The sequence below is a fragment of the Choristoneura fumiferana genome, chromosome 3 (assembly GCF_025370935.1).
Source record: "Choristoneura fumiferana chromosome 3, NRCan_CFum_1, whole genome shotgun sequence".
NCBI classification, from domain to species: Eukaryota; Metazoa; Arthropoda; class Insecta; order Lepidoptera; family Tortricidae; genus Choristoneura; species Choristoneura fumiferana.
Genome location: NC_133474.1, coordinates 7,991,231 through 8,016,996, shown reverse-complemented (window position 1 = coordinate 8,016,996; position 25,766 = coordinate 7,991,231). Strand labels below are relative to the sequence as shown.

Sequence of the window (25,766 nt, the reverse complement as noted above, 5' to 3'; positions counted from 1 at the left end):
TAGCCTGGAACAAATAGTTGTTTTTTTTAATAGTAAGTACATTGTGTCTTAAGGGCGGTAAATAAGGAATTACGAACGAGAGTCTATTATAAGCCGGAAGTCGAAAACTGAGGGCTTTAATGAGTCGATGTTCGTAATTCTAGTACCGCCCGTGCAACATACAATGTTTTTCATCACATTTGCGAGTAAAATTGTATATTTGTAAAAGAAAAACTAATATTTTATCAAAAATTGCCGATACCGCTGATTGCGCTCTTGGCAATCCCCAGCATGTGCATGGCGTGCGTGTGCAGCGCGCGCACGGGGCAACAGTACACCATGCAGTAACAAACTCATTTACCGACCTTGGGCTTCATGACATGAAAATTAGTACTGACAATGACTCATTTACCGACCACGGGTTTCATGACAAGCACATTAAGGTCGAGGGTTTTATTTGGGGGGTTGCAACCAAGGTAGCCTGCATGTTACGACACTGTTTACGAGCAAGTGTGATGAAAACTCATTTACCGACCTTGGGCTTCATGGCATGAAAATTAGTACGGGCAATGACTCATTTACCGACCACGGGTTTCATGAGAAGCACATTAAGGTCGAGGGTTTTATTTGGGGGGTTGCAACCAAGGTAGCCTGCATGTTACGACACTGTTTACGAGCAAGTGTGATGAAAATTATATTACAGGCTACATAAAAAAATGTATTCGCGTCGGTATGGCGGGCTGTAAGCCACACCGGAGAAGTATGGCATTACGCTACCGCCTACATCTTTTCTTATCGACTATCGGAAAATACAATCATTTTTGTGGAACAAATTGTTCGACACTCGTGTTATTTATCCGATACGTTCGATTAACGCCCACGCGATTGGGCGGTACGAGCGCTATGACCATCATTTTCTTTTTTGTTATTCCGTAATTAGACCCCTGAAGAACCGCCATACTGGTACAAATCATCTAATATTTAGTGTCACCATCTCCCGGTGTACAATGTCGATGATGTGATCATCAGGGAATGGCGGCTTTTCATGATGTGCCCAGAAATTTTATGATTTGGCGCATTTTACAATCGGGCGCAGATTAGTAACCTGTTGAAACTAAACCAAAAGTATTCCAGCGAAGTTATAAAAGTAAATAATAGTAATTTATATAAATAAATAAGCATCAGGTATGCTAGGTAGGTACGGAAAGACCGAAATAGATTTAGAACATAATTTTATTCGAGAAGAACGCTCATGTCTAAAAGAATCATGTTTTACCAATATAAAAACAATGTGAATGCCTCACAGCATAAGTAGCTATAAAAAACGTAAAATGAAGTATATAAATATCAATATAACAATGGAGTAAAGTTCACTAAATCAAATGTGGTTAGCCTACATGTTAAAATATCATTGTCCAAGGGGCCTTATAACTTACAACATGATTTAATTTCCATATATACCTTCCGCCGCCTAACTTTGTCTAAAAGTTCATTGCCACGACTAGTACCACAAAAACTATAAAGGTATAATTTCAATAATTTAATAGGCACTATACCGTTAAGCGTTTTGAACACAATCCGGGAGTAACGTAAAGACGTCGCATAAAAAATGTATCTCAAAAATGCGTCAAAACTGAGTATTAAGTAATGAACTTTTAGGCAGATTTATATGGCGCGTGGTATACAAAGAAGGCATTTAAAAAAGTCGCTACACTGCATCTATAGTAGATTGATAAACAAGGGGTGTAATTGATCATTTACTCTCGAGTTGAACTACTTTTCATCACAAATACGAGGAAATAAAGAAAAACCGTTATAAATGTATACGCAATTTGTAACAGAGCGGACGAAAATGTATCGCGCCAAATCGTCTTTTTTTTTAATGGCCTCGCGCTCTGGCTTTGGCACATTCAGCCAGCACTGGCCAGCAGCATTATGCCAGCATGGAGGTTTGGAGGTATTTCGCATTACAATCTCCTTGTTTACCAGTTCGTGAATACATACGTTCGCGAACGAAACCAAAATGAAAAGGTTTTGCGCCAAGTACATGATAACGGTTTGGAAATTTAACCGGTATCCGAGCCTTGGTAAATCGAATTTACAACACGGATTTCAAGTTAAATGCAACCTTTTTTCAGAACTTAAGTAATGAAAAATGAATAAAATAAACCGCGCGCCAGGGAAGCTTTTCCCTGTCATGTTGGCATTCCGCACATCTACCAAAAGAAATCATCGTAAAATTGATTGTGAAACGGTTCTATCCACCAGGGAACGCCACGCGGTTCAGTTTCCTCGACTGTACCTCTGAACTACCTATCTGTGCATGATGGAAATCGTAACTACTTTGAAAAAACTCGTAGCACAAATCGAAATGAGATTGAACCTTATAGCACACTGAGTAAAATTCTTTTAGTATAATTATCGATTTTAAGAAATGAGCTTTTTGAAGTGTCTAAATGACACACAATTGATAGAAAAGTACCGTAAAACATTGAAAACATTGAAAGTATGTAAAAGCAATCGAAGTATTTAGTTGGTTATGCAACTTCTGGGAATCAGTCATATTTATTATACAGTAGGAGAGTGAACTACATTACGAACCCACGTACGCTTACGCTACGTTGCAAAGTAGTCGGATATCGCGGGCTAGGACAACAATGAGACATTTTTATTCATGTTACAGAGATATTCGTTTACGGCTGCCGATATTATGTATATTAGTGAGAACATTGCGCTAAGCGGCGCGCAAATACCTAACTATAATTAGAAGCACTTTCCTGCAATATATCCAAGTATCTGTATCATGTGTTAGATGTGCACACGTGCAGCGAAACATAACGAGGGTTTGTAACTCAATTCTCCAATAGCAGTGACCTTAAGGATCAGTGATGCCGTAATACGTTCATCATGGTTTGTCGTGCATGCAGTGGAGGACCAAGCTCGTTTGGGGGCCGGGACGGCAAAGCTGAATGAGGGCCTCCAGTATTAGAAGTTGATGTACTATACGCATTTTTGGTCATGTTGAGAAATCAGGACTTTATCATGAGAATTTGCGGACATTTGGAGGTCCCGCGGGACTGGATGCCCAGGGCGGGCCGCTCCTTCCGCGTCACTGTTAGTCCAACACTGCGTACAAGATTGAGAAACGGCTTGCCAGCCAATAACCATCACAACCATCATCTTGTGCGATAACGGCTTCCTAAATTCACGTATGTACAATCGAACCATTTGAAGCATCACCCAGCGAACTTTCTCATAGTAAACACAGTAAGGCCAGGGCTAGACATTTAGAGCCTAGTTTCTTGAAGCATATTAGTTTTGTTTCATTTTCTCATTCAATTTACGAGACAAAACTATATTATTACACTTGTAAGCTTTGAGACCTGGTAAAACTGTGATCTGTTGGCATATCAAATATTTACTGTATCTACTGAATTTTGTAATGTCAGATATCCATACACATCTGAAGTCTGAACTCTATGAAATGTTGCAATAGTCAATGTAAATACTAAACTTGCCTGCTTCCTCCGTCAACAGAATGTAATCCATCAGTATTTATTACATTGATTAACAATGTTCCTTGTGGGCATTGCAAACAACATTTACTTAAAAATTTCATAGTGTGTCATGGTTCATTGGTTTAATAATACTTACGAACGGACAGAAAGGTATGTATTAATTTACAAGAGTCAGACCTTGCATGTGTGTGGTCTCAGAGCATGAAATTTTCTCTATATTAGATCAACCTTCGGATAACACAAAAGATGCGTTTTATTTAATGGCTACAGTGAAAACCCACCCACTTGGCCAATAATAGCGTCCTTAGCAGTAAATATAGCGCAGGCGTATTCATTTACAGATTTTTTGTTCTAGCTCAACTTGCATTTAAGGAATGCTGGTTCACAGTATATTAATAATAAGTTATTGAAGGGAAATTTGTTAACATCTAAATAATAGTACTTTGTGACACTATGTATAGGTACATGTAAAACAATGTCAACAGTATTATTAATGTGTGATATATGTATGTATATAATTCTGATCGAAACAGAGTGAGCAATACTTAAATGCCTATACAATATACGTTAAGATTGCTTATTATTATACTTTAACATCCTTTGATGTGATAGAGCGCCTAGAAATCATCACTTAAGGCTTTGCTATGTGAACAAACGAGGCATAGCCATTATATGGTTGCTATCTAATTAACATAATTATATTGAATCAGTTATTTTGTCCTAAATCAGTAAGTATCTCGTAATACTAATAATTATCGAGCTACGCAGTACGCCGTTTGTGACAAGCTACAGGTCTGCCGCGGAGCAAGCCATGTAAAACCAAGAGATCTGTTGGAGATTACATGGATCATATTAATTTCAATCAAGTCTTAAATTGGCAAATCAATATTCAATTGTAAAATGTCCTTACAAAAATATGATAGACAGCTATAAATATATTGCATAACTTAGTATCGTATTAGTGTACACGCCAAAAAGAAAAACTTAAAGATAACAAGTAATTTTCTATAGTAAATACTTATACAAATGTATACAACCCTCCATTGTAAAATTACAATCCATCCCGATGTTGAACCATCAGCCTTCTTGTCAATAAATATCTGTACATGCCCTTAGCTACGAATACAACTACAAGGGTACTGAGACGGTACTGGCAGCGCGCATTAGCGAGCGGGCCCGCCCGCACTATACGAACACAAACATTACTATCTTGTGATGATATCCAGAAATTAAAAGTATAATGGCAAAAACAAATATATCTAGCTTACTTACTAAATTTCCATGTATGTACTCTTATCAACAACTATGATACTTACTCTCGATAATAATTAACGTAAATGTTAAATTTCTGTGTAATACAAATGCTGAACAAATGAAAATCCAAATGTCTTATGGCTTATGACTACAAAAATAAATAATGCAATAAGCCTTTACAGAAATGGCTTGTTTGATTGTAGAGAGTAATGAAATGACATGAAAATTCTAAATAAAAATGTGCAAATTTGCAAATCTTGATTTACTTACAAGTAAAAAATATTTCTTACCCAAAAGGTTTGTATCGATAATAAGAATTCTTCAACGAAAAAAATAATATCTCAGTATGATCATCAAGCTGCACCGACGTCCGCTATTGATAACGATTACACTACGCAAATTAAATTAATGTTCATTACCAAGTCGTACATTAAGCTATTTTATAAAGTGTACATTATACTGTACACAATGCTCTACACAGTCCAAATACCAGCATATATACTAAACGTGCTAAACCCACAATAAATTCATCAAACAGATAGCACCACTCCGAGAAACTTCACATTTCATAACCCACTTCACAATCACATTGAAACTGAGAGTTTGGGGCCGGTTTGAAAGAGCCGGGAGGCGGGTGCGCGGCGGCGTCAGCGGATGAGGCAGGTGAGGCAGAGCTCGGCCGACCCGATGCAGTCGTCGTGGCAGAACGCGCCGCACTTCTTGCACAGGATCATGGCGCGCAGATTGCACACGCACGCGTCGTCCGCGCCCACGCTGCGGCACCGTGTCACACTCTGCAAAAATAAGTTTTTGTTAAAAATTTCATTTTTAATACAAGCTTTTTTTGCTGACTGTACTTGCATTGTCATCTAAATTACATATGTACATACCAAATTTCAAGTCGGTACATAATTAACTATTGAGGAGTTCCCTCCTGCGGGAGACGATCCTGGCTGGACTACCAGGATGTCACTGCCAGATTATTGTATTGTCATCAAATTTATATAAGTATGCCAAATTGCAAGTCAATCCGACCACAGGAAGTGGATCAAATTTAGCTTCCAAGGTTTGACCCAAATAAACCAACAAATAAACGGCAAACTAAATAAAAGCTTGTACCATGGCTGCTAGACAATGGATAAACATTTTATGCAGATATAAACTTGATAAGCACTTTGTTAACAATTACACGAGTGAACAATGATGCGCTCAAAATAAATGTCAGTCAAAATTAAATGACGCGCATGCGCACCTTAGCGCAGGACACACTCAGGACACAGTTTCCATTTTTATAACGCAATTACAATTCCTGACTTATTTTATTATTTGTTCGTAGGTGAGAATACATACAACGTTCGTGTTTTGGTTAGCTGGTGGAGCACTGGAGGCCCTTGGGGCTACGCTCGGTGGCCGTTGCACCAAAATGTATTGTCCCACATTGTTACTTCTATTCTCGTTTAACTGCAGATTCTGTAAAGGAAAAGTTTACACAAAATTTTTATGTTATCATTTTACAGGTTATAATTAATTTTACATTACTCATCTTCATCAACAAAATTCACACAGTGACAAATAATTCCAATTAACATTAACTTAATGGCCCAGCCACAGAAAAATAAGGATGAATAGCAATAATATAATTTTGACAAGGAAAAGAATAGCCAACTAAAATTAAATTACATTCAAATAAACAAACTAAGATAATTTAATTTGTATCATTTAATCTTTTAGCGTGATTTGTTTTTAGCTTTCTGAAGCTAATTGAGCAAGCAAGATAAACACGAACATATCCACCCACTTGCTCGTTTGCCATCCAGTCGTATAAAAAAAAAAAATATCCGACAAAATACGATGTAAAAACATTCACTAGATCTGTACAGGTAATCCAGTGGAATTTTTTATGGGACCACACCACTGCTAACCACTATGCTACGCGTTAAACAAGATTTTTGTTAAAAAAATGATTTTTAATACAAGCTTTTTGCAGACTGTACTTTTTGTTGACTGTACGTGCATTGTCATCTTAACTACATATCCGTACCAAATTTCAAGTCGGTACTATCAACCGTTGAGGAGTTCCCTCCTGCGGAGACAATCCTGGCAGGACCACTTGTAATAAGAATATACCTCATTATGTGGCATAACCGAGACCGGTAGTTGTCTCAGCAGCATCGGCGGCGGCGGCAGAGGCGGCGGCGGGGGCGGGCGCGGCGCGCGCGTCGGCCGCGTCAGCAGCGCTGGCGGCGGCCGCAGCTGGCCCCGCAGCGCGTCCCGGTTCGGGCTGTTCTGGATCACCGCCTGGCAGATCTGATAGCTTCGCTCGAGATTCACTGCACCTGGTGGCACTTTGTTTGAACTGCGGCTTCTGAAATTGAAGATTAAAAAATATTAAGAGCTATGTGCTATGTTTGTTTGTATGTTTAAGTCAAATATTAAAGGTAGGCTGAGTTTATTACTAGAGGGCCCAATTTCAAAACAAACTAGGTACAGTCAAGTTCATAAACTTGTGAGCAAATATTTTATCAAAAATATCTGAACACGACTCTATTGTTAACAGCGTAGAATCGTGTTCAGATATTTTGATAAAATTTTTGCTCACAAGTTTATGAACTCGACTGTACAAGTAGATAGTATTAGCGATTTTGTATGGAAATTCACTAATACTATTTGCTTGTACTTTAGTATGCAACTATTGTATTTTTCACCTATGATGTGTTCTGTGACACTTGAAAATTTTCCGAATTACGCATACTATGTTCGCAAAATATTTTTTAAAAATAATTTCTGTTTGAAGCAAAATAATCATAAAAATTTAAAACTGTACATTTTAAAAATATATAGCAATATCAGTGTCCATTAAATAGTCTTCATCGATACGATAGAAAAATGACGCAATGTGTGAAACGGAACAGAGCAGTGACGTGACACAACATTATCGGCAATTGCCGCGGTGCATTATTGAATAACAATGAACACTAAGATATTTTCAAATTTTAAACAAAACTTTCAAGATTTTGTAAACGCGGCTATTTGGAACACGGCCGCAGCCATCTTGCGCCTCTTGTGGCCAGTGCTTGTCAGTATCACTGTCAGTACGAGTGCGTCTACCTTCTATACGAGTTGAGTTTCCATTGCATTGTATTTTGTTATTAATCATTTCAGTTATTATTGTTGTTGTTTTGTTTTGTTGTGTTTCTCGCTAAGTTTGTTGTTATTTTTTGGCAAAATGCTGAAACGATCTAAAAAGACTGTTTTGAACTCCTAGTCGGGAGTTTGTAATTCGTTTGAGGGATTATTTTGAGCGAGAACGAGAAAACGGTGGCCTGATGGACGGAGAACTGGAAAAATATTATTTTTTAAAATATAATGCAACTTCTCTAAAAATAGACACTAATAACTCGTAGAAAAATCGATAGTTCACTCGATAAATGATACATCTCTAAAACTTTCAAACTCGAAACGTCACAGAACTCATCATAGGTGAAAAATATTTATAGCTTATGCCCGCGACTTCTTCTGCGTGGATCTAGGTTATCGCGCGGTGGCGCCCTCTACCGGAATAAAAGGTATCCTATGTTGATCCTTGGGGTTCACTATCTATATACCAATTCAAGTACAGTCCACGAAAAGCACAGTCTGCTTGTTTTAATGATGAATGTCAAAACTTTTTTAGACTATTCAGACGGATTATAGAGGAGTACATACCTATTAACTTTGAGAATAGATTGACATTGAACAGGGCAATGTAATGAAGAAGTGTTAAGTAAGCTACTAGAACATGGGTCTAGGGATGCTATTGTGCTATGCTGACATCAGTCCTGGATTTGTCAATAGGCCATATAGGCCGCGGCCTAGGGGGCGGCAGCGGCCTAGGGGCGGCAGATTTCAACGAGAAAATTATTTTTGAAAGTTACATAGGGCGGCGGATATAAAGTGGCCTACACTCCTAAAAAACATAAATCCGCCACTGGCTGACATGAGTCATGGTTCGAGAAACTTTAGGAACCACACTGCACAAGTGTATTCCAATAAATATGTCATTTTGTGAATAAAGATTATGCTGGTGTTCATCATATATGGTAAAAAAAAATATTTCGCATTTAGTATACTCAGTTTTAAGTAGCTAAAAAATAATCCGAAGGAAGTAGGCACGGGAAGTAGGTGGGGGTTTGAAACCTTTTCATGGCATGTATAATAATGACATCCAAACTAATCAATGTGCACGGATTGTAATAAGATTGAGGACTACAGGAGGGCTACATTTTTTGGTGGAGTTTGTATTGACTAAGGATAGCTGTGAGAGGTATTTGAGTGACTTGGACCTGTACAACCGTGCAGTGAATATAATTTTGAGTTGTCCGGTATTTACAGGTTCATCAATATCCCGTGTCCGGGCAGATATTTGTATGAAAAATATGAATGTTTGTTCTCGGGTCTTGGGTGTTTAATATGTATTTAAGTATGTATCAATATCTATATAATTAGATCCCTTTTTATTTTATTTTTTTATTTTTATGTGCAATAAAGAGTTTACATACATACATATTTATCCGTTGCTTAGTACCCATAACACAAGCCGAAAAGCAAATTGTTCCGTGATATTATTTATTATTTATTTATCAAACACTCCTTTGCAGCCAGATAATCTGGACATCGTAATAGAAGTGTTTGATGAATGTGGCCTTTGAGTCTTTCAATGAGGCTGGCATAATAAGCCTCAAAAAAAATATAGAAAAAAAATATGGTGGAAGTTTGTATGGGAACTTTGTCATATAAGTTACAAACGTAAAACTACTACTACTACTATGTGAAACTACTGAAAATATTTATAAATAATTATAGGTCTGTTTACCTGTTGGAGTCTTTTCCGGACTTGGATTTTTTCCCTGAAGGCCTAATGATTTGAGTTACGGTTGTAGAGTTAATAGATGTGTTAGTTATTGTAGTACTAGACACAAGACTAGTCGCAGGATCAAGCTCTTGCTTTACAGAAGCATCCTTCATAGACTGGCAACTTTCAGAAGAGTTAGATGACTCCATATTAAAATTAGCATCTCTATCTTCTTTATACATGCAGTTGTCATCGTTCATATTTGTGTCTTCCATGCTGGTTTTAGAATCTTCATTAAGATACTTTGTGCTTTCTATATTTGTGTTTGAGAAGTTGTGTAATGTTATAACATCATTTGTTAAGTTGTTCTCAGTTTTCCATGATACTGCTGATGTTTTTGGTTTTGCTGGATCCTGCATGTTATCATCTGGGTAAGACACCATCTAAAAACAAATAGGTGGAATAATAAACAAATAAAAAGCTACACAAAAAACAGCACTAAACATAATCAATCTAACTTACTGATGTGTTAGTAACTTCCATTATGGGTATTGATGAATTCTGGGGCATAGGCATGGTGACAACTGCAGTAACATCTGAAAACAAGGAAAATGGTTGTAATATTGCTGATTGTTTCACCAATTAAGTTTTGACAGCTACTAACAGATAATCCATACATTTTAAGGAAAACATAATATTAACTCTTTCGGCACAAGCGCCCTCTAGATGCTTCTACCCGCTCTGGCGACCGAATACTTCGTTGCTTAGTAAAATACCACGCGATGGATGGATTCACAACAATTTTAACAACCACTGGGCCAAATTTATGGTCGTATCAAACGTGGTGTAAATCTGTGCTACGAAACCTACACTCAGATTAAATATTTTGAATGAAAATTAACTAGGGCGGTAATTTTCTCAAACTCTAACCGCTCAAAATTTAGAGATCATGATTTATTTATCAAAATTTAAAAGTTATGTTGAGTAATTATATTCGTCATGTTAAATAATAGCACGATTATTTCCGATTATATATTATTCTGTTTAAATAACTAGTAATAACGAAACAACTATGTAAAGAATGTTCTGGGTTTTCAAAAACTGCGTAAAAATGATAGTAGGGGAGGCCGGTATGCTAAATTTGTAGTTAGTTACTAAAGCGTAATGGGGACCTATTGGATTGTGAAGATTAGGTGCAAAAATTAAAAAAAGTTCATGTTAAGTATGCCCTTTGTGACGATGAGCATGTGTAAGTTTTCAAAAAGGTAAAAAAAATATTCACATGAAAATACTCGAGTGCATCAGACATTCATAGAGTAGACGCCCTACGTCTATCTGATAACCGAAAGACGGGTTAGTTGGTGGGGGTGGCCGTAAAGATTATTAGAAAAAAAAAAGAAGTTTTCGAGCGTGTCAGATATTGAGGGAATTTTGGGGGAATGGGGAACCCAAAAAAAATGTCCTATTCAAATGACTGTCGATTTGGAGGCGACCAAGTCATGGCCGATTTTTGAAAATGTAAAAAAAGTGACCTTGAAATACTCGAGCGCGTCAAATTTTTAAACAGACGGTTCAGCTTAATGTCCTAGTCGTCCTAAATTAAAATCTGATAATTATATGGGGTGAATTCGTTGATCTGACAAGTTGAAAAAAAAATTGGCAAATAAATATATAAATGTCAAAGCAAAAAGGTTTCTGTGTTTCAAAACAGCCATATTATAAAACTGATATATAAAAATACAAATACACAGAGAGGAGAACAAAGGCGAGCTTATCCCTGAAAAGGGATCTCTTCCAGCTAACCTAGTAACACTTACTTACTTACTTGTAATTATACTAAAAATAAAACTACCTATTTGTCCCAAACCCAGAATTTGATAAACATCAGATAATATTAGCAACAATATTAGTTACAATTAAGCAAGTAATGATTTTTTTTACCGGGGACCGCTAAGGTTAACAGGAAACTAAAGTACATGTTGTATTTTTTAAAGTATTAACCTTAGCGGACCTCGACTCCGACGACGCTTAGATAAAAAAAATATTACTTGGTACTTATACTAAATTAACTTAGGCTAATTTTGCGGGAAACCAGCATAGTACCCGCGGGATAGTGATAAACGAATTCTTCGCAGATGAAGTCGCGGGCAACAGCTAGGTAGTGCATAATTATTTTTTACTTTTTGGCTGCCTTTTTGGCGGCGTTTTTTTGTCGGCGTTTTATTTTCGGGAGTTTTTTTTAAATGAAATGAAATTTATTGCGTATGAATTAAGGTTTTAGATTGCAATCACAATTTTTAAGCTGCCTTTAAATACAGGCAAATAAAATGAGAAATTCAAGATTAGACAGAGAAAGAAATACTAGTATGTAACGGAGCCTGTCCGTCCGCGGCTTTGCTCAGGGACTATCAATGCTAGAAACTATGCCAACAAAATGGTACAATAAACAAATTAAAAAAATATTTTTTTTTGAGTAACTCCCACAGACGTAAGGTGGGGGTGATTTTTTTTTCTCATCTAACCTTGTATTGTGGGGTATCGTTGGATAGGTCTTTTAAAACCATTAGTGGGTTGCTATAACGATTTTTCGATTCATTGATTTGTTTGCAAAATATTTAATTTTAAAGTGCAATGGCTACGGAACCCTATTTCGAGCGTGTCCGACACGCTCTTAGCCGGTTTTTTAGGGTTTCGTACCAAAAGGGTGCCAACGGAACCCTATTACTGAGACTCCGCTGTCTGTCTGTCTGTCCGTCTGTCACAAGGCTCTATCTCTTGAGCCGTAATAGCTAGGCACTTGAAATTTTCACATATTATGTATTACAGTGAGAGAGAGAGAGAGAGAGAAACATTTATTTACACATATTCGATACACATAAAAATACATTAGATGGAGAGAACAAAAAAAAAACATCGAATAGTATAAAGTGGACCCCACTCAGCATACTGTGGCCGCAACAACAACAAATACTAAAAATAAAATAAAGTTACAAATTAAAGGGAGTCGTCATACAAGAAACGTGTTTCATTCAGCGGTTTTTGATTGCTAGGCTGCTAAGATGACGGCCATCAGTTGCTAGGGGCAACGCCCGTGACCCTATGTTGTTTAATGTTTAACTACTTATTAATTTGCGATTTTATTAGTGCTATTTTATAAAACCTTCGATAATTATAATAATTGTCTCTAAGACGTGGTTTATTTTTTTGTGCAGCATTAAGACTAAATAACAATTTATGATCCACAAACCTCCGACACACACTACACAACACTTCACAAAAGCCAACTTCAATAAAGCACTCACAGCCGCTGTTTTTAATGTTTTTTACACTAAATAATGTCTGTTATAATTCATACTAAGTAACACTATTTATTTACAAGGTCAAATTTTTAAACCAGGTTAAGATTTATTCACTAATTTATAATAAGTACGCGCCGTTCGGCCGAATTACTGCGTTCAGCCAATTTTTTTTTTGGCGCATGGCAAGTCTAAAGCACTATTCAGCCTCCGACAGGGCGACAGCCAAAGAGGATGAGAATTTAAAATTGTTCTTTATTCAAAATACTTGCACCTAGTGCTTACATTTTGGTGATGTTTTTATTAACTTGTAATGTAATGTAACTAATTATGTTCGTTCATGTGGAATTAAATAATTTTAAATAAAATATTAAATATTTCAACTTAAATTTGAAGGATATCTTCAACCGATTAAGCTGAAATTTTGCATGCATGTATAAATCCGATGACAATGCAATATTACTATGACATAGAGCTGATCTGATGATGAAGTTAGATGTTGGCCATAGGAACTCTGTAATAAAACGACACGACGGCATCGATTTAGGTCTCATTTGATTCGTCTTGACGACTACCTACTTTGGTAACCAGGGCATAAAAGTACCGCCAACAAAAAAGCTTGTATTAGATTTTTTTACAAAAAGTTATACCTGAACTATTTGTTTTTAAAACATTGTATGGAGATGCTCGCACTCGCACTTGACCGATTTTTATTTTAAGGCCGATTGCAATGGAACAGAGAGAAACAAACCTAAAGATCCTTATTTATCATATTGATGCACAATACTAGCGCCACCACATTTTGTGTTTTATTTTGGAACTAATGAGGTGCATGGTTGAATGGTTGTCAATGCGCATCAATAATTAGCAAGCCATCCAGGTCAGCAAATCAACTATAGATGGCGCTATATTGAACAGACATATTTATATTAAAATAATAAATAAATAATATTGATTACATTTTTAACTGATTTATTTGCTTTCTTCACTAGACATTGGCTGTTTATCTAAATGATATGGCAAATTTAGGAACTGTCAAATACCCTGTTATTTATTATGAACCATCAGTTTTTTTTTTTCAATATATTACATTACAATGAGAAAACAATTAAGTAATATAAAATAAAGTAACAAACATCAAAAGCAAACAGGGAATTAAATTAAATCTCAAAATGTGAAGCCTATTCCCCAATATGAAATTAGCTATACCTATTTGTTAGTCCCTCAACTATGCTGCATTTACTTACTTGTTTCACTCATGTATGATGATAGTTCCATTAAGTTTGGATGTGATGCATATTTTACATCTTCACTTTCTGTAAAAAAAATACATTTGCTAGAAAAAAACTTGTGTTATTATGAATAATTATTAATCATAAATTTACTGTTAAAATACTTACGAGATGTCAGTATTGAAAGTCCTCCTGTTTCCAAAATAAAAGACTCTGCATCCTTGAAATGTTCATCATAGTAATTTTGAACAATATTTTCAGAGGGCCTAATCTTATCAAATTTCACACAACTTTCTTCATTTTCCTTGATATTGGAAGGATCAGCTGCCTGAACATTCTGGTTTTCAATATCTTGATTAGTATTAAGATATGGTGTTTCTTTCTTTACATCTATTGTCAAAGTATTTTGAGGGGAAGCAATATTAAAGTTGGAAACATTTTTTGCATCTGGAAACTGTTCTGGATCAAACTCATGTCGTGAGACAGTATCAGAAGAGTTTTTATCATCCTCTTTATTATTATTTGGACTTGGTTCCATTTCTGTTGTTGAATTCTCACATGGTAGAGTATCATTATTGACTATAGCTTCTTCTACAGCAGCAATATTACTTACACTGTTATCAATTTTCAAACTTGACAATGAAGATACACTTCTTTCATCATACTCATACACCGAGGCTGTAGCCTTACTGTCTTCACTGTTGGTGTCTCCTTGGTCTTGTTCTGGGTAAGTGTGTTCATCACTTGGACAAATCTGATCATTAGGATCATTTGTTTCTATATCAGAACAATTGTTGCTTCCAGATCCTTCACCAGTCTGTGCTAAAAAACCTAAGTAACCTAACACTTCATTCTCTTCAAACCTAATTCTCTTAGCTATGCTACAATTCTCATTGTCTTCACTTAGTCTTTTAGTACTCTCAGAGAAAAATCGTTCTGATTCTGTTTTACTTGTTTCACTTTCTTTAGAGGCAATTGATTCTTCAATTGTAACCACATTTATATCTATTTCTTGTTTAATTTCACTTCTCTCTGGTTCTGCATCTGGCAAGAGAAGAGGGTCAACAGGTGTTGTAGGAATTGAGTCATCTAACCGCTGTGTTGATGAAGAATCAGAAAAATTTAAGTCAACCTGACATTCCACATATCCCCTGTTGTGGTTCTTACCATGTTTTAGAGGCAGCAAGTCTGGAACAGGTGCTGATGATTTAGTGTTCACAATCGTTGAATCCTCTGTAATTTCATCAGCTTTAGCTGAAGACCTGGTGACTGCCCCAACAGAACGCATTCTTTTGCTATTGCTTGATGATTTACTCTTTTTTATCTTTGGAACAGTACTAGTGCTGGTGATTGAAGCTGTAGGTCTTAGCTTAATAGTTGTTTTTAATGATGGCCTTTCAGAGTTCAGGTTAAGAGCAGTTTTTTCTCGTCTGGATTTTTCTCCCCAGAAAGGTTCAAAATGTTTTAACTTCCACGGATCTATTCTGCTTTTCTCTTTCTCAGCTTCAGATTTCATTCTCTGTTGATTCTCTGGAGTGAATTCCCCTCCTGATAGGCTCTCCTGCCATTCTAAGCAGGCTCGGGCAAAGAATTCATTGTTAAGACTAGAAGAACTCAAACGCCCTGAAGGACTGGGGCGGTCCACACTAGGAAGCAATTGCCCAAGCTTGTACTGGTACAATGGTGGAAGTAAGGAGAATGTGTGTTTGTTCAGTAGAGCTCTTATGTTAGTGTTAACTAGAATTGAGTCAGGGGTTTCTAAATCTATACAGCCTTCTCGTGTTTGCTGCAGTTGAGCAGCAGTGGAAAGTTTCTTTCCGCTGCGTTTACGAGGTTTGAGACAAAATCCTGGTATACTAGCCAGTACCTCACGCATTGTTGACAGTTTGGATGAATTTGTGTTGGTCTCTGTGTAAGACGAAGCTGCCATCCACTCTCGGGTCTCAGGGGGCGGCGGAGGAGGTAAGGGCTTTACTATTATCCTTGGTAAGGGCCTTGAATGGCTTGAGCTTTTTTTTCTCCTTTTAGATTGCTTTCTTGAGGAGTGCTTGCTAGATTTCGTTTCAGTTACCTCACTGTCATCTGGAATGCGTACGACGGAATATTGTTCGTTGATACTACACGACAGGTATTTACTCTCTGACGAATTGTCGGAATACTCCATGTCGTTGTCGACGACATTTGTAGGCGACACGTCTAGTTCCATAGTGGTGGTGTTTGTGTAGCCTTTCTTTATTTATAAGATAAAGTGTGAGCAATCGTGAATTAAAATAATGTATTTATGCCGACAACAGGCCAGTCACTATTTCAACCCATCGTGCATTCAGTCGCACTGCAGCACAGTTCTTACTTCCTTATTAAATAGATATTTTTTGAATTGATCATCACACATTTGAGATAAATGTAATTGGAGGAATAAGGCCTTATTCGACTGAATGTAATGTATTTCTTTTTCCCAGGCGCAGAACAGAAGGAAGAGCAAAATGTCACAACAACTCCAAGGAAAATGGATTCCGACCAATAAGTTGCGTTCACAATTACAATGCGATTGTGCTAGTAAAATGGCATTCCAAGTTAACTACTCCGATGCTCTGATAAAATGATAAATGTTACTAAAACGCATTATTTAACGTAGTAACGAGAAAAGTAAGCGTATTTAATTTTATTTCAAGAAATTCTCCTTTAAATTCACTACAAATAGTTGCAAAGTATATTATATTTTGTTATTAATAGCGGAATGTTTTCTGCTGCAGGGCTAGGGTTTTAGAACAATTTTGTCCTATTATGATTCAAAAAACTTAGGGTTACGAATATATACACAAAAATATGTTTGACATTAGTTTGTTTGACCTTCGTATTTTTCTTTGAGGGATGAATCCCTTTACCAGAAAAGTAAATCCATAAGTATCTAGGTTTATCTATGGTATCGTTCAGGCAGCGGCCCGTATTACGGAATGCAAAATTCGAACTTCGTATCTTACCGTCGTTGACACTTATCTTGTTTAATACGAGAGTGAGAGGAACGGAAAGACGCGAACTTCGATTTTCGAATTTTGTAGTACCCCCACCGGTCAGCCAAGCGGTACCTGAAAAAATTAATCGGCAACACTGCATTGCGTGCTAATAGAATAAGAGCGTTGACTTAAAGGTCTCGAAACCAGGCCATAAAAAAAAAAAAAAATTGCAGCGTAGTTAGTAGTAGCGTTAGTAGCGAGCGCTAGCGGTGCCGCGCCGCCATCTTGCTTTGTTCGATCACTGAACCACATTGCACTGAAGCGTTGGCTTTCTTTTCGTGGTATGGTGTGATATTTGTCTAAATATAAAGTGCGAAAGTGAAACTTACTTTAGGACCAATCTTAATTTAATCATTATCAAGTGCGTGCACATAAACAAACAGTTTTATCAGTTAAGGCGAAATATAAAAGTAACATGGGCCGAGGAAGGTAAGGAGCATGGTCAATTATGATTCTTTGATGCGTCATGACAAGACCCAAGTTTCACTTTATTGATCTGAGCTTTTTTTTTAGGGATCGTAGTCGTGACAGGCGTCGCTCTAGATCTAGAAGTAGGAGCAGAAGTCGTAGTAGGAGTCCGCGTTACGGACTGGGCTCGGGAGGCGGCGGTGGTTACGGCGGAGGCGGCGGGTACGGTGGAGGCGGTGGCTACGGCGGAGGCGGCGGTGGCGGCCGCCGGAACAATCCCGGCGCTAATTTGCGCAAACCAAAATGGGATTTAAATCGTTTGAAACCCTTCAAGAAGGACTTTTATGTTCCGCATAACGACGTCGAAAACCGATCTGAATCGGAAGTAGAGGCATGGAGGAGTGAAAATGAGATAACACTGAAAGGTCGTAATATCCCAAAACCAACGCTAACATTTGATGAAGCAGGATTCCCAGATTATGTTATGGATGAAATAGATAAAATGGGATTCTCTAAACCAACGCCCATTCAAGCTCAGGGGTGGCCTATTGCTCTAAGTGGTTGTGACATGGTTGGGATTGCCTCAACAGGTTCCGGAAAAACACTGTCATATATTTTACCTGCTATAGTTCACATCAATAATCAGCCTAAATCTAGCAGAGGTGATGGCCCCATAGCTTTAGTGTTAGCCCCTACTCGAGAACTCGCACAGCAGATTCAAGAGGTGTGTGACAAGTTTGCAAACACATCCAAAATCCACAACACTTGTTTATTTGGTGGAGCTCCTAAGGGGCCCCAAGCACGAGACCTAGATGCTGGTGTTGAAATTGTTATTGCTACCCCAGGACGCTTGCTTGATTTTCTTGAGAGTGCAAGAACTAATTTAAAGAGGTGTACTTATTTAGTCCTTGATGAAGCAGACCGAATGTTAGACATGGGTTTCGAGCCTCAAATAAGAAAAATTATCGAACAAATCAGACCTGACAGACAAACACTTATGTGGTCTGCAACCTGGCCTAGGGAAGTACAAACTTTGGCATCTGAGTTCCTAAAAGATTATCTTCAGATCAATGTTGGATCTCTGTCATTGGCAGCTAACCACAATATCCTTCAAATTATTGATGTCTGTATGGAATATGAAAAAGAGACTAAATTAAGTACTCTACTTAAAGAAATAATGGCTGAAAAAGAAAATAAAACCATAATATTCATAGAGACCAAGCGAAGGGTTGATGACATAACCAGAAAAATGAAACGGGATGGGTAAGTCAGAATAAGTGCACTTGACAACCTCTTGTTGATTTTAGGGTGGATCAACTATTTCTTGTTGTTATTCTGTCCCATCAGCAAGGGGACAAAAGTAGTACAGTTTTGTAGAAGAAATGTGTCACATTATACTAACATGCTTATTAGATGACCAATTATATATATTTATTTATCAGTACATCAAATGTGACTATGTCAGCCTCATGGGGGGAAGCCACAGAGAACCACCAATTATAGAAGGGGATTAAATCTACCATAGAACTATAGCAACAAGTGACAAGAAAAAGTTGATCAACCCTTTAAAATTTGTCTTTGTTTAGATGAAAATTATTAAAAAATAATTTGTGTATGCAGGTGGCCTGCTGTTTGTATCCATGGTGACAAATCTCAAAGTGAGCGAGACTGGGTTCTGCAAGGTAAGATGCAGATAAATAATCATTATTATTGAATGAATATTAATTTTCTTTATTTTAATTGCCAAATATAAATAAACCTGTGTTGAGAGTTCTTATGTATGACATTTAATCTATTCAACAAGTAATTTAATAGCAATTTTTAGAATATGATTTCTATATTAAAAGATTAAATGGAGTCGAGAAGCGGTGTCGGATTGAGAATGTCGCCGAGTGGGGTGGCATCTGGTCTCGGTCGGCGCGGGGTGGGGCGAGGCGGGCGAGCAGCGGGCATTTCCGTATCTGAACACGTGTCTGCATGTGCAGGCTGAGGCGTGCGGCTGGGCGGCGGAGGCGGCGGCACGCGCGGTGTCGCCGACCCCGCGACCCGGCGCCTGCGCCGCTAGTTGTCGGGGCTAGTAGCTAGCCCTATGCAGTAGCACTCGGGTGTCCACCTGACTCGCACCGCCGCGCCGCCGCGCTGCCGCGGCATTCTGAGCCGCTTCTCGAGCGTCCGGCGAGGCTCGTGGCCCGCGCCGCCACTCGAGCGCTCCCGAGCGGCGCCGAGTGGCGCTAAGGCCTCGAGAGGCCCGACCGGCGCCGACCCTCGGCCGCCAGCCGTCTGGCGCCCTGGAGCCCGGCCTTACCGCCGGTTCGCCTCGCGTTCTCTTTTATTCTTTTGTGTATTGTCCACCACGATATACTACGGAGACAGTACCATTAGTAAGTTTATTCGAAAAGTTGTGAAATATTTATCAGACCCATTTTAATTCCATTATGTATTCACAGATCTTGTGTATTTTTAGTTACCTGATGTTTTCCAGAAACATTTTGTTTATTATTTATCTATTCAATCAGATATATGTGTATAAATTTGAACAAACAACATTAATTTGGGCTCCTGATGTAACACTAAGATTTATATTTTATGTACTTTTTTCTATGTAATGGTGTTATGGTAAAAATATGATATTTCATATAATTCATGTCATATTAGCTCCAAAACTAATGTATAAAAAATAATTAGGAACTTCTGGCTAATTTCTAGCTCATGTCACAATAATTAAGAATTTCAGAGCTGTCATTAGGTGCTTAGGGTCATGACTCTGAGATTAATATGTTTTCATTATTGCTTTTTATTTAGGTTTACTTCGTGTGCTAGCTCGGCTATCGCTAGGTGCTTGTCGGCATTAGCAGCAGTATTGCTTGCACACGAAGTATTGTAATTTTTGTAACTAATATTACAACAATTTTTTACAGATTTTCGAAGTGGTAAAGCTCCCATTCTGGTAGCTACAGATGTTGCCGCGCGAGGTTTAGGTGTGTATTTGAAAAATTGATTAATTGTTGAAACATATTTTAAAAATCCATGTAGATAATGGGCTTAGCATCATTTGTTCCATATACAAACTAAACAGCTTTTGAATTGTAATTCATGTTTGCTAAAAGGAACACCTATCTAAAATTTTATATGATCTTTATCTTTTCAGATGTTGATGATGTAAAGTTCGTTATAAACTTCGACTATCCTAGCAACTCTGAGGACTACGTGCATCGTATAGGACGAACAGGACGAACAAATAAGACGGGAACTGCTTACACATTCTTTACACCATCGAACGCGGCGAAAGCAGGCGATCTTGTCTCCGTACTGAAGGAAGCCAAACAAGTCGTTAATCCGAAATTACAGGAGCTAGCAGAACGTGGGGGCGGAGGTGGTCGACGTAAGTATTTATTCTAACACTCCATGTAGGATGATTATTATGTTGTAATTGTAATGTGTGAAATAATTGAAAACTCATCTATTTTTGCTAGGTCACCGTGGGCGTGGAGGCAGATATAGGCGCGGAGGGCGGCGCTCCCGCTCCCGTACGCGGTCGCGATCTCGCGACCGCCGGCGTCGTTCGCGCTCTCGCTCCCGGGATCGCCGCAGGCGCCGCCACAGTTCGTCGCGTTCGTCGCGTAGCAAATCCTCAAGATCGTCCAGAAGTCGTTCGCGATCCCGCTCCCGCTCCCGAAGCCGCTCTCGCTCAGGCAAGTGCAGCCCACACAAGGACGCCGCTGGCGCTGGCCCGCAGCCCGCGCCTCAAGCTCTGCTGCCGACGCCGAAACCTCTCCTCCCCACTCCCATTGGGCCGCAGCTGCCACCTCAGCAAGCTGAGAAACCCAACAGCAAAGGCCCTTCGACTCCTCCCGTTCGCAAAAATGAATCTCAAACTACTAGTGAATTTATGAATGCGAATAATGGTAACGCCGAGTACATGCAGCAGATGCAGATGCAGTCGAACCAAGTGCCACCTTTAATGGGCATCAATCCTATGAATATGTGTCTTCCTCCTATGAATGGTCAAGGGTTTGTCATGCCCCCCTTTTTCCCTCCCGAACAGTATGGCATGATGATGTCTCAGTTCCCTCCCGGCTCCATGCTCCCTGGTAACTGGGGCGCACCTCCGCCTCCGCCACCTCCACCTCCACCCTCAAATGGCCCCTCGGCTGGCAGCGCTTACGACAACTTTAATTACGCACAACGTGGCTCGGGAGAAAGCAACCTCGAGTCAGATTCCAGGAAGCGAGCGGGTCGCAAAGGCGGCCCCGTCAGCTTGGAGTCGCTCGGCGCGCGCACCGCTCCCGGCTCGGAGCCGCTCGGCGCGCGCCCCGGTGCCGGCGGCCTGGGCTCAGGCGGAGGTCTGGGCTCCGACGGCGCTGGCGAGGCGCGTGCCCGGGGAGGCCGCGATAGACCTCGGCGTCGCGGAAGAGGACGAGATAACGACGATTATAACTCTGAATCTTCGGGCTTCGGCGGTCTCGGTTCGGCTGATGCCGATTACGCGGGATCCGGCGGCCTCGGCGGGGGCCCGGGTCCCGACCTCGGCTACGGTCACGCCTCTGGCGGTCTCGAAGTACCTCATGGGAGCCTATTGCCGCGCATGCTCCCTCAGAATGGTGGCGAGTTCATTGGGCCTCAAGCGAACTTTACAGCATTTGGGTCATATGGACAGAAATCAAACAGAAGACAACAGAACAACCAAAATAGTGATACATACAATGAAGGTGGTTATAATAATAGTCTAGAATACGGCCCTCAAAGTATGGGCCCTGGTAGACCACCAGGTTTTGGTATGTTACAAAATCAGAATGGTGCGAGCAATGCGCTGGCAGGTGGCTCCATGGGGTACAATAACGACCGTCAGAGGAATCGCCAACGACGATGAAACTTTGAGGTTTGTCACATTCAGACCAAATGCAAACTCACCTCCATAACAATCACAATACTATAGATATACTAACCATAATGGTCCTTTTATGTATGAATTTTGCGATTTCTAAAGCGTTAGTTCTTGTGTAATTAAATGGCTAATTTTTAGATATTGCTTCAATAAAGGTGATTTTTTTGGTGCAATACTGTAAGAAAATAATTTTTCATCACTCTTGCTCGTAAACAGTGTCGTAACAAACAGGCTACCTTGGTTGCAACCCCCCAAATAAAACCCTCGACCTTAATGTGCTTGTCATGAAACCCGTGGCCGGTAAATGAGTCATTGCCCGTACTAATTTTCTTGACATGAGCCCAAGGTCGGTAAATGAGTTTGTTACTGCATGGCGTGCTGCTCGTGCTGGTCGGGCACATGCTATTAAATATTAGTTTTCCTTTTACCAATATACAATTTTACTCTCAAATGTGATGAAAAATATTGTATGTCGCACGGGCGGTACTACAATTACGAACATCGACTCATTAAAGCCCTCAGTCTTCGACCTCGGGCTTCTAATAGACACTCGTTCATAATTTCTTATTTACCGCCCTTAAGACACAATCTACTATAACTTTATTCTTAAGATTTTCTAAGAGCCTACATTCTAATATTATTATGGTTAGTATATCTTTACACCTGTACCTTTATGTCTACGCTTGTATGTTTACAAGCATAAATAAATAATATTAATTGATATTCTATTACAGAAAACGGACATAACGGAGACTCTCGGCGACGCAGAAGAAGATAAATTGCTGTCGTCTCATCAGTTACGCAAGAAGATGAAAACGTATAATAACGACTGATTCTATCAGTGGTTAACTTAACTTCTTCTTTGTATAGTTATACTTATAATCTTAGAATTATTAGTTTAACATTAACATAAAGACCTAAGAACAAAATTACTTATGTATTGTATTATTGATGTGAAAAAAGTCTTATCGTGTGTGTAGAAATCCATTCCATGTTAATATTATCAAAATATCAATAAGTTTAGGTCGCCGTTTTACTGAATATAATGTTACTGATAATTAATTTCTCATAGAGTGAACTATCTTGCTATCGGCGGTTTAGTTACAGTTATTAACAACCAGTTTTCGGCAGGTTTGCCTCTATCTATTTGACTATAAGAGTGAAGATTACAACCATTGAGGTATTATCGACAAAGTAGGGTGGTTAGCTCTACGCCAACAATTTCTACAACATAAATGATTTCTGTAATTTGTAATATAATGATGTTCATGTTTTGTGATCTTATTCACAATGATAATTTAAATTTGTGGTACTAGAATAACAGTTTTTTTTTTTCTAGTTTTTTGTGGATATACTGCTAAACAACTTTATTAAGGTCTGAATTAAACTTTAATTGTAACATGTTTACATTAATATTCTAAATATTACTTGTGGCTTTCTAATTATAATTAAGTTTAGTTTTTCTGTGCAGCTACACATGTAGTTTGCAAAGCAATAAAATGTATTTTTTTTAACTGCAGTAATTATCATACTGCATTTGCAAATGCTAGTACAAAGCATTATACGATATTCTCTATGACACTGTAATGAGAAGAATATTAAGATTCGAAGAATATTAATATCGCACCTTTGCCGCTATTACCAGATTTCACAGTTTTGTCGCAAAGAAGCGAGTTATCCACAGTACATCTACAAATGAATGGTTTTATGAGCTTTATATTATAGGTATGTAATGTAAGTTAAACCTTTGGTTCATTGTGTAATTCCAGTTCTATAAAAACAATTATTGTTTATTATTATGGAAGTTAATAAACAATACACTTTAAATTTAGTGTTTTATTTGTTATTTACGATTTAAGTAAATGAAAGTACTTCTGCACCACCGGAGTGCACCACAGTACATTTTTTACCAGTGTACAAATCACATGTTATTATTAGTGAACTCTTAGTAGTTATTCCAATGGCGGCCATAAATTGTTACCTGTCTGCCCGAAGGAGTGTTATTTTAAAAGATTTGTTCATGTACTGTTGGCATGCCCAATAAAAAAACGGCTCTGGCTTGATCGATTGATTCAGATGTTACTTTGCAGAAGTCTATGTCAATGAAATATAATAATATAATTTTCCGTGATAAAAATTACCTTATGTCCTTCTCAAGCTCTGAAATTATATCCATACTGTGGTACGACGATATTTGTATCATCAATTCATCACAATCGGTTGAGTACTAAAGGTGTGGCCACATGCAGCTGCTGCTCGACGCTCGTTTGAAGCGATAAATCTGCAGGGCTACTACGAAACTCGAAGTTCGTATCGTACCGTCCCTCTCGCTCTCGTATTAAATAGTATAAGTGTCAGAGGGAGCGCACGACACGAACTTCGAGTTTCGAGTTTTGTAGTAGCCCTGCTGGCCACGAGACCCTATTTTGAATTTTGAACTTAAAAAATAACCACCATTAGGAGCACTGGATACGAATATAAGAAATAGGAGTGAATGAAAAAAAAAATTTTTTTTTCGAAATTGAAGTTTTTTTTCCAGCTTAACATTTTCAGCTTTGTCGCTATATGACACGTGACCAGATTTGACGCTGGAAACTAGCGTTGAGCGGCTGCATGTGGCCGCACCTTACCTACTATCTTCGTCATTTTTATATAAATAATACTAGCTTTTGCCCACGGCTTCGCACGCGTGGAATTCGGTTATAGCACGCTGTTCCGTGTTCCCTCGGGAACTGTGCATTTTTCCGGGATAAAAAGTAGCCTATGTCACTCTGGCCCATAAACTATCTCTATGCCAAAAATCACGTCGACCCGTGACCCGTCGTTCCATTTTGTTCCGTTCGACGTGAAAGATGGATAAAAATACAAACACACACTTTCGTATTTATAATATTCATCGATATATATGTACTAACGCACGGTAGAATATAAGTAAATGATAATATTAGTATGGATTGGTAGTAATTGGTACCCAAGGATTAGCAGGGTCGGGATTTTTTTTTATCATGTGTCGCACAGATTTAGCGGCGAAGCAAGGTTAAATAATTATTGTAGTTCGCCATTTACATGCTACATTAATGTAGCATGTAAATGGCTTAGTTGTGAGACAGCTTATGTTACCCTACTGCCGCAACTAATAAGCAAAAATGTTTTCTTTGTCTTACTTATTTCATACCCACTTTGATGCTACTTTGTGATCTCAAAGAAATCCCTGTCGTTCTAAGAAACTCTAAGTCTAAGCACAGAATAGATAATAGTACAAGTAGTCCAAGCCTATATAGATTGCCTGGCCTTGGACAGCTTATAGCTTGGGACACTCGAGTCGCGGTAAGAGATGAGAATATCATAA

General features: G+C 38.6%; 2 protein-coding genes across 4 annotated transcripts; one reads left to right on the top strand and one right to left on the bottom strand.

The window, feature by feature from the left end:
- Positions 1–1,194: 1,194 nt before the first annotated feature.
- Positions 1,195–16,700, bottom strand: LOC141426468 (uncharacterized). Of its 2 annotated transcripts, XM_074085390.1 has the most exons (8): positions 15,278–16,700; positions 14,279–15,154; positions 14,126–14,194; positions 10,105–10,178; positions 9,604–10,025; positions 6,879–7,116; positions 6,102–6,221; positions 1,195–5,545 (listed from the first exon to the last, which is right to left on the bottom strand). In XM_074085390.1, the coding sequence occupies exons 1-8, from the start codon at positions 16,314–16,316 to the stop codon at positions 5,399–5,401; spliced, it is 2,985 nt and encodes a 994-aa protein (XP_073941491.1). In that variant the 5' UTR covers positions 16,317–16,700; the 3' UTR covers positions 1,195–5,398. The 2 variants fall into 2 exon arrangements, with proteins under 2 accessions (XP_073941491.1, XP_073941490.1); XM_074085389.1 differs by having other exon boundaries at positions 14,279–16,699.
- Positions 16,701–17,293: 593 nt separating this feature from the next.
- Positions 17,294–24,244, top strand: LOC141426467 (probable ATP-dependent RNA helicase DDX17). Of its 2 annotated transcripts, none has more exons than XM_074085387.1 (7): positions 17,294–17,553; positions 17,638–18,795; positions 19,153–19,214; positions 20,451–20,510; positions 20,681–20,914; positions 21,006–22,411; positions 23,152–24,244. In XM_074085387.1, exons 1-6 carry the CDS (start codon positions 17,540–17,542, stop codon positions 22,400–22,402), a joined length of 2,925 nt encoding a protein of 974 aa, XP_073941488.1. In that variant the 5' UTR covers positions 17,294–17,539; the 3' UTR covers positions 22,403–22,411; positions 23,152–24,244. The 2 variants fall into 2 exon arrangements, with proteins under 2 accessions (XP_073941488.1, XP_073941489.1); XM_074085388.1 differs by having other exon boundaries at positions 17,298–17,553; positions 21,006–21,224.
- Positions 24,245–25,766: the final 1,522 nt, after the last annotated feature.

Bases quoted from the DNA above. Each gene is read 5' to 3' on its own strand.
- LOC141426467 (XM_074085387.1), top strand. The intron at 18,796-19,152 runs GTAAGTCAGAAT...TTGTGTATGCAG, and splicing joins AGAAAAATGAAACGGGATGG to GTGGCCTGCTGTTTGTATCC. The intron at 20,915-21,005 runs GTAAGTATTTAT...TATTTTTGCTAG, and splicing joins TGGGGGCGGAGGTGGTCGAC to GTCACCGTGGGCGTGGAGGC.
- LOC141426468 (XM_074085389.1), bottom strand. From the start codon at position 16,316: ATGGAACTAGACGTGTCGCCTACAAATGTCGTCGACAACGACATGGAG. The intron at 10,179-14,125 runs GTAAGTAAATGC...CCTTGTTTTCAG, and splicing joins ATCATACATGAGTGAAACAA to ATGTTACTGCAGTTGTCACC. The intron at 7,117-9,603 runs GTAAACAGACCT...CTTCAATTTCAG, and splicing joins TCCGGAAAAGACTCCAACAG to AAGCCGCAGTTCAAACAAAG.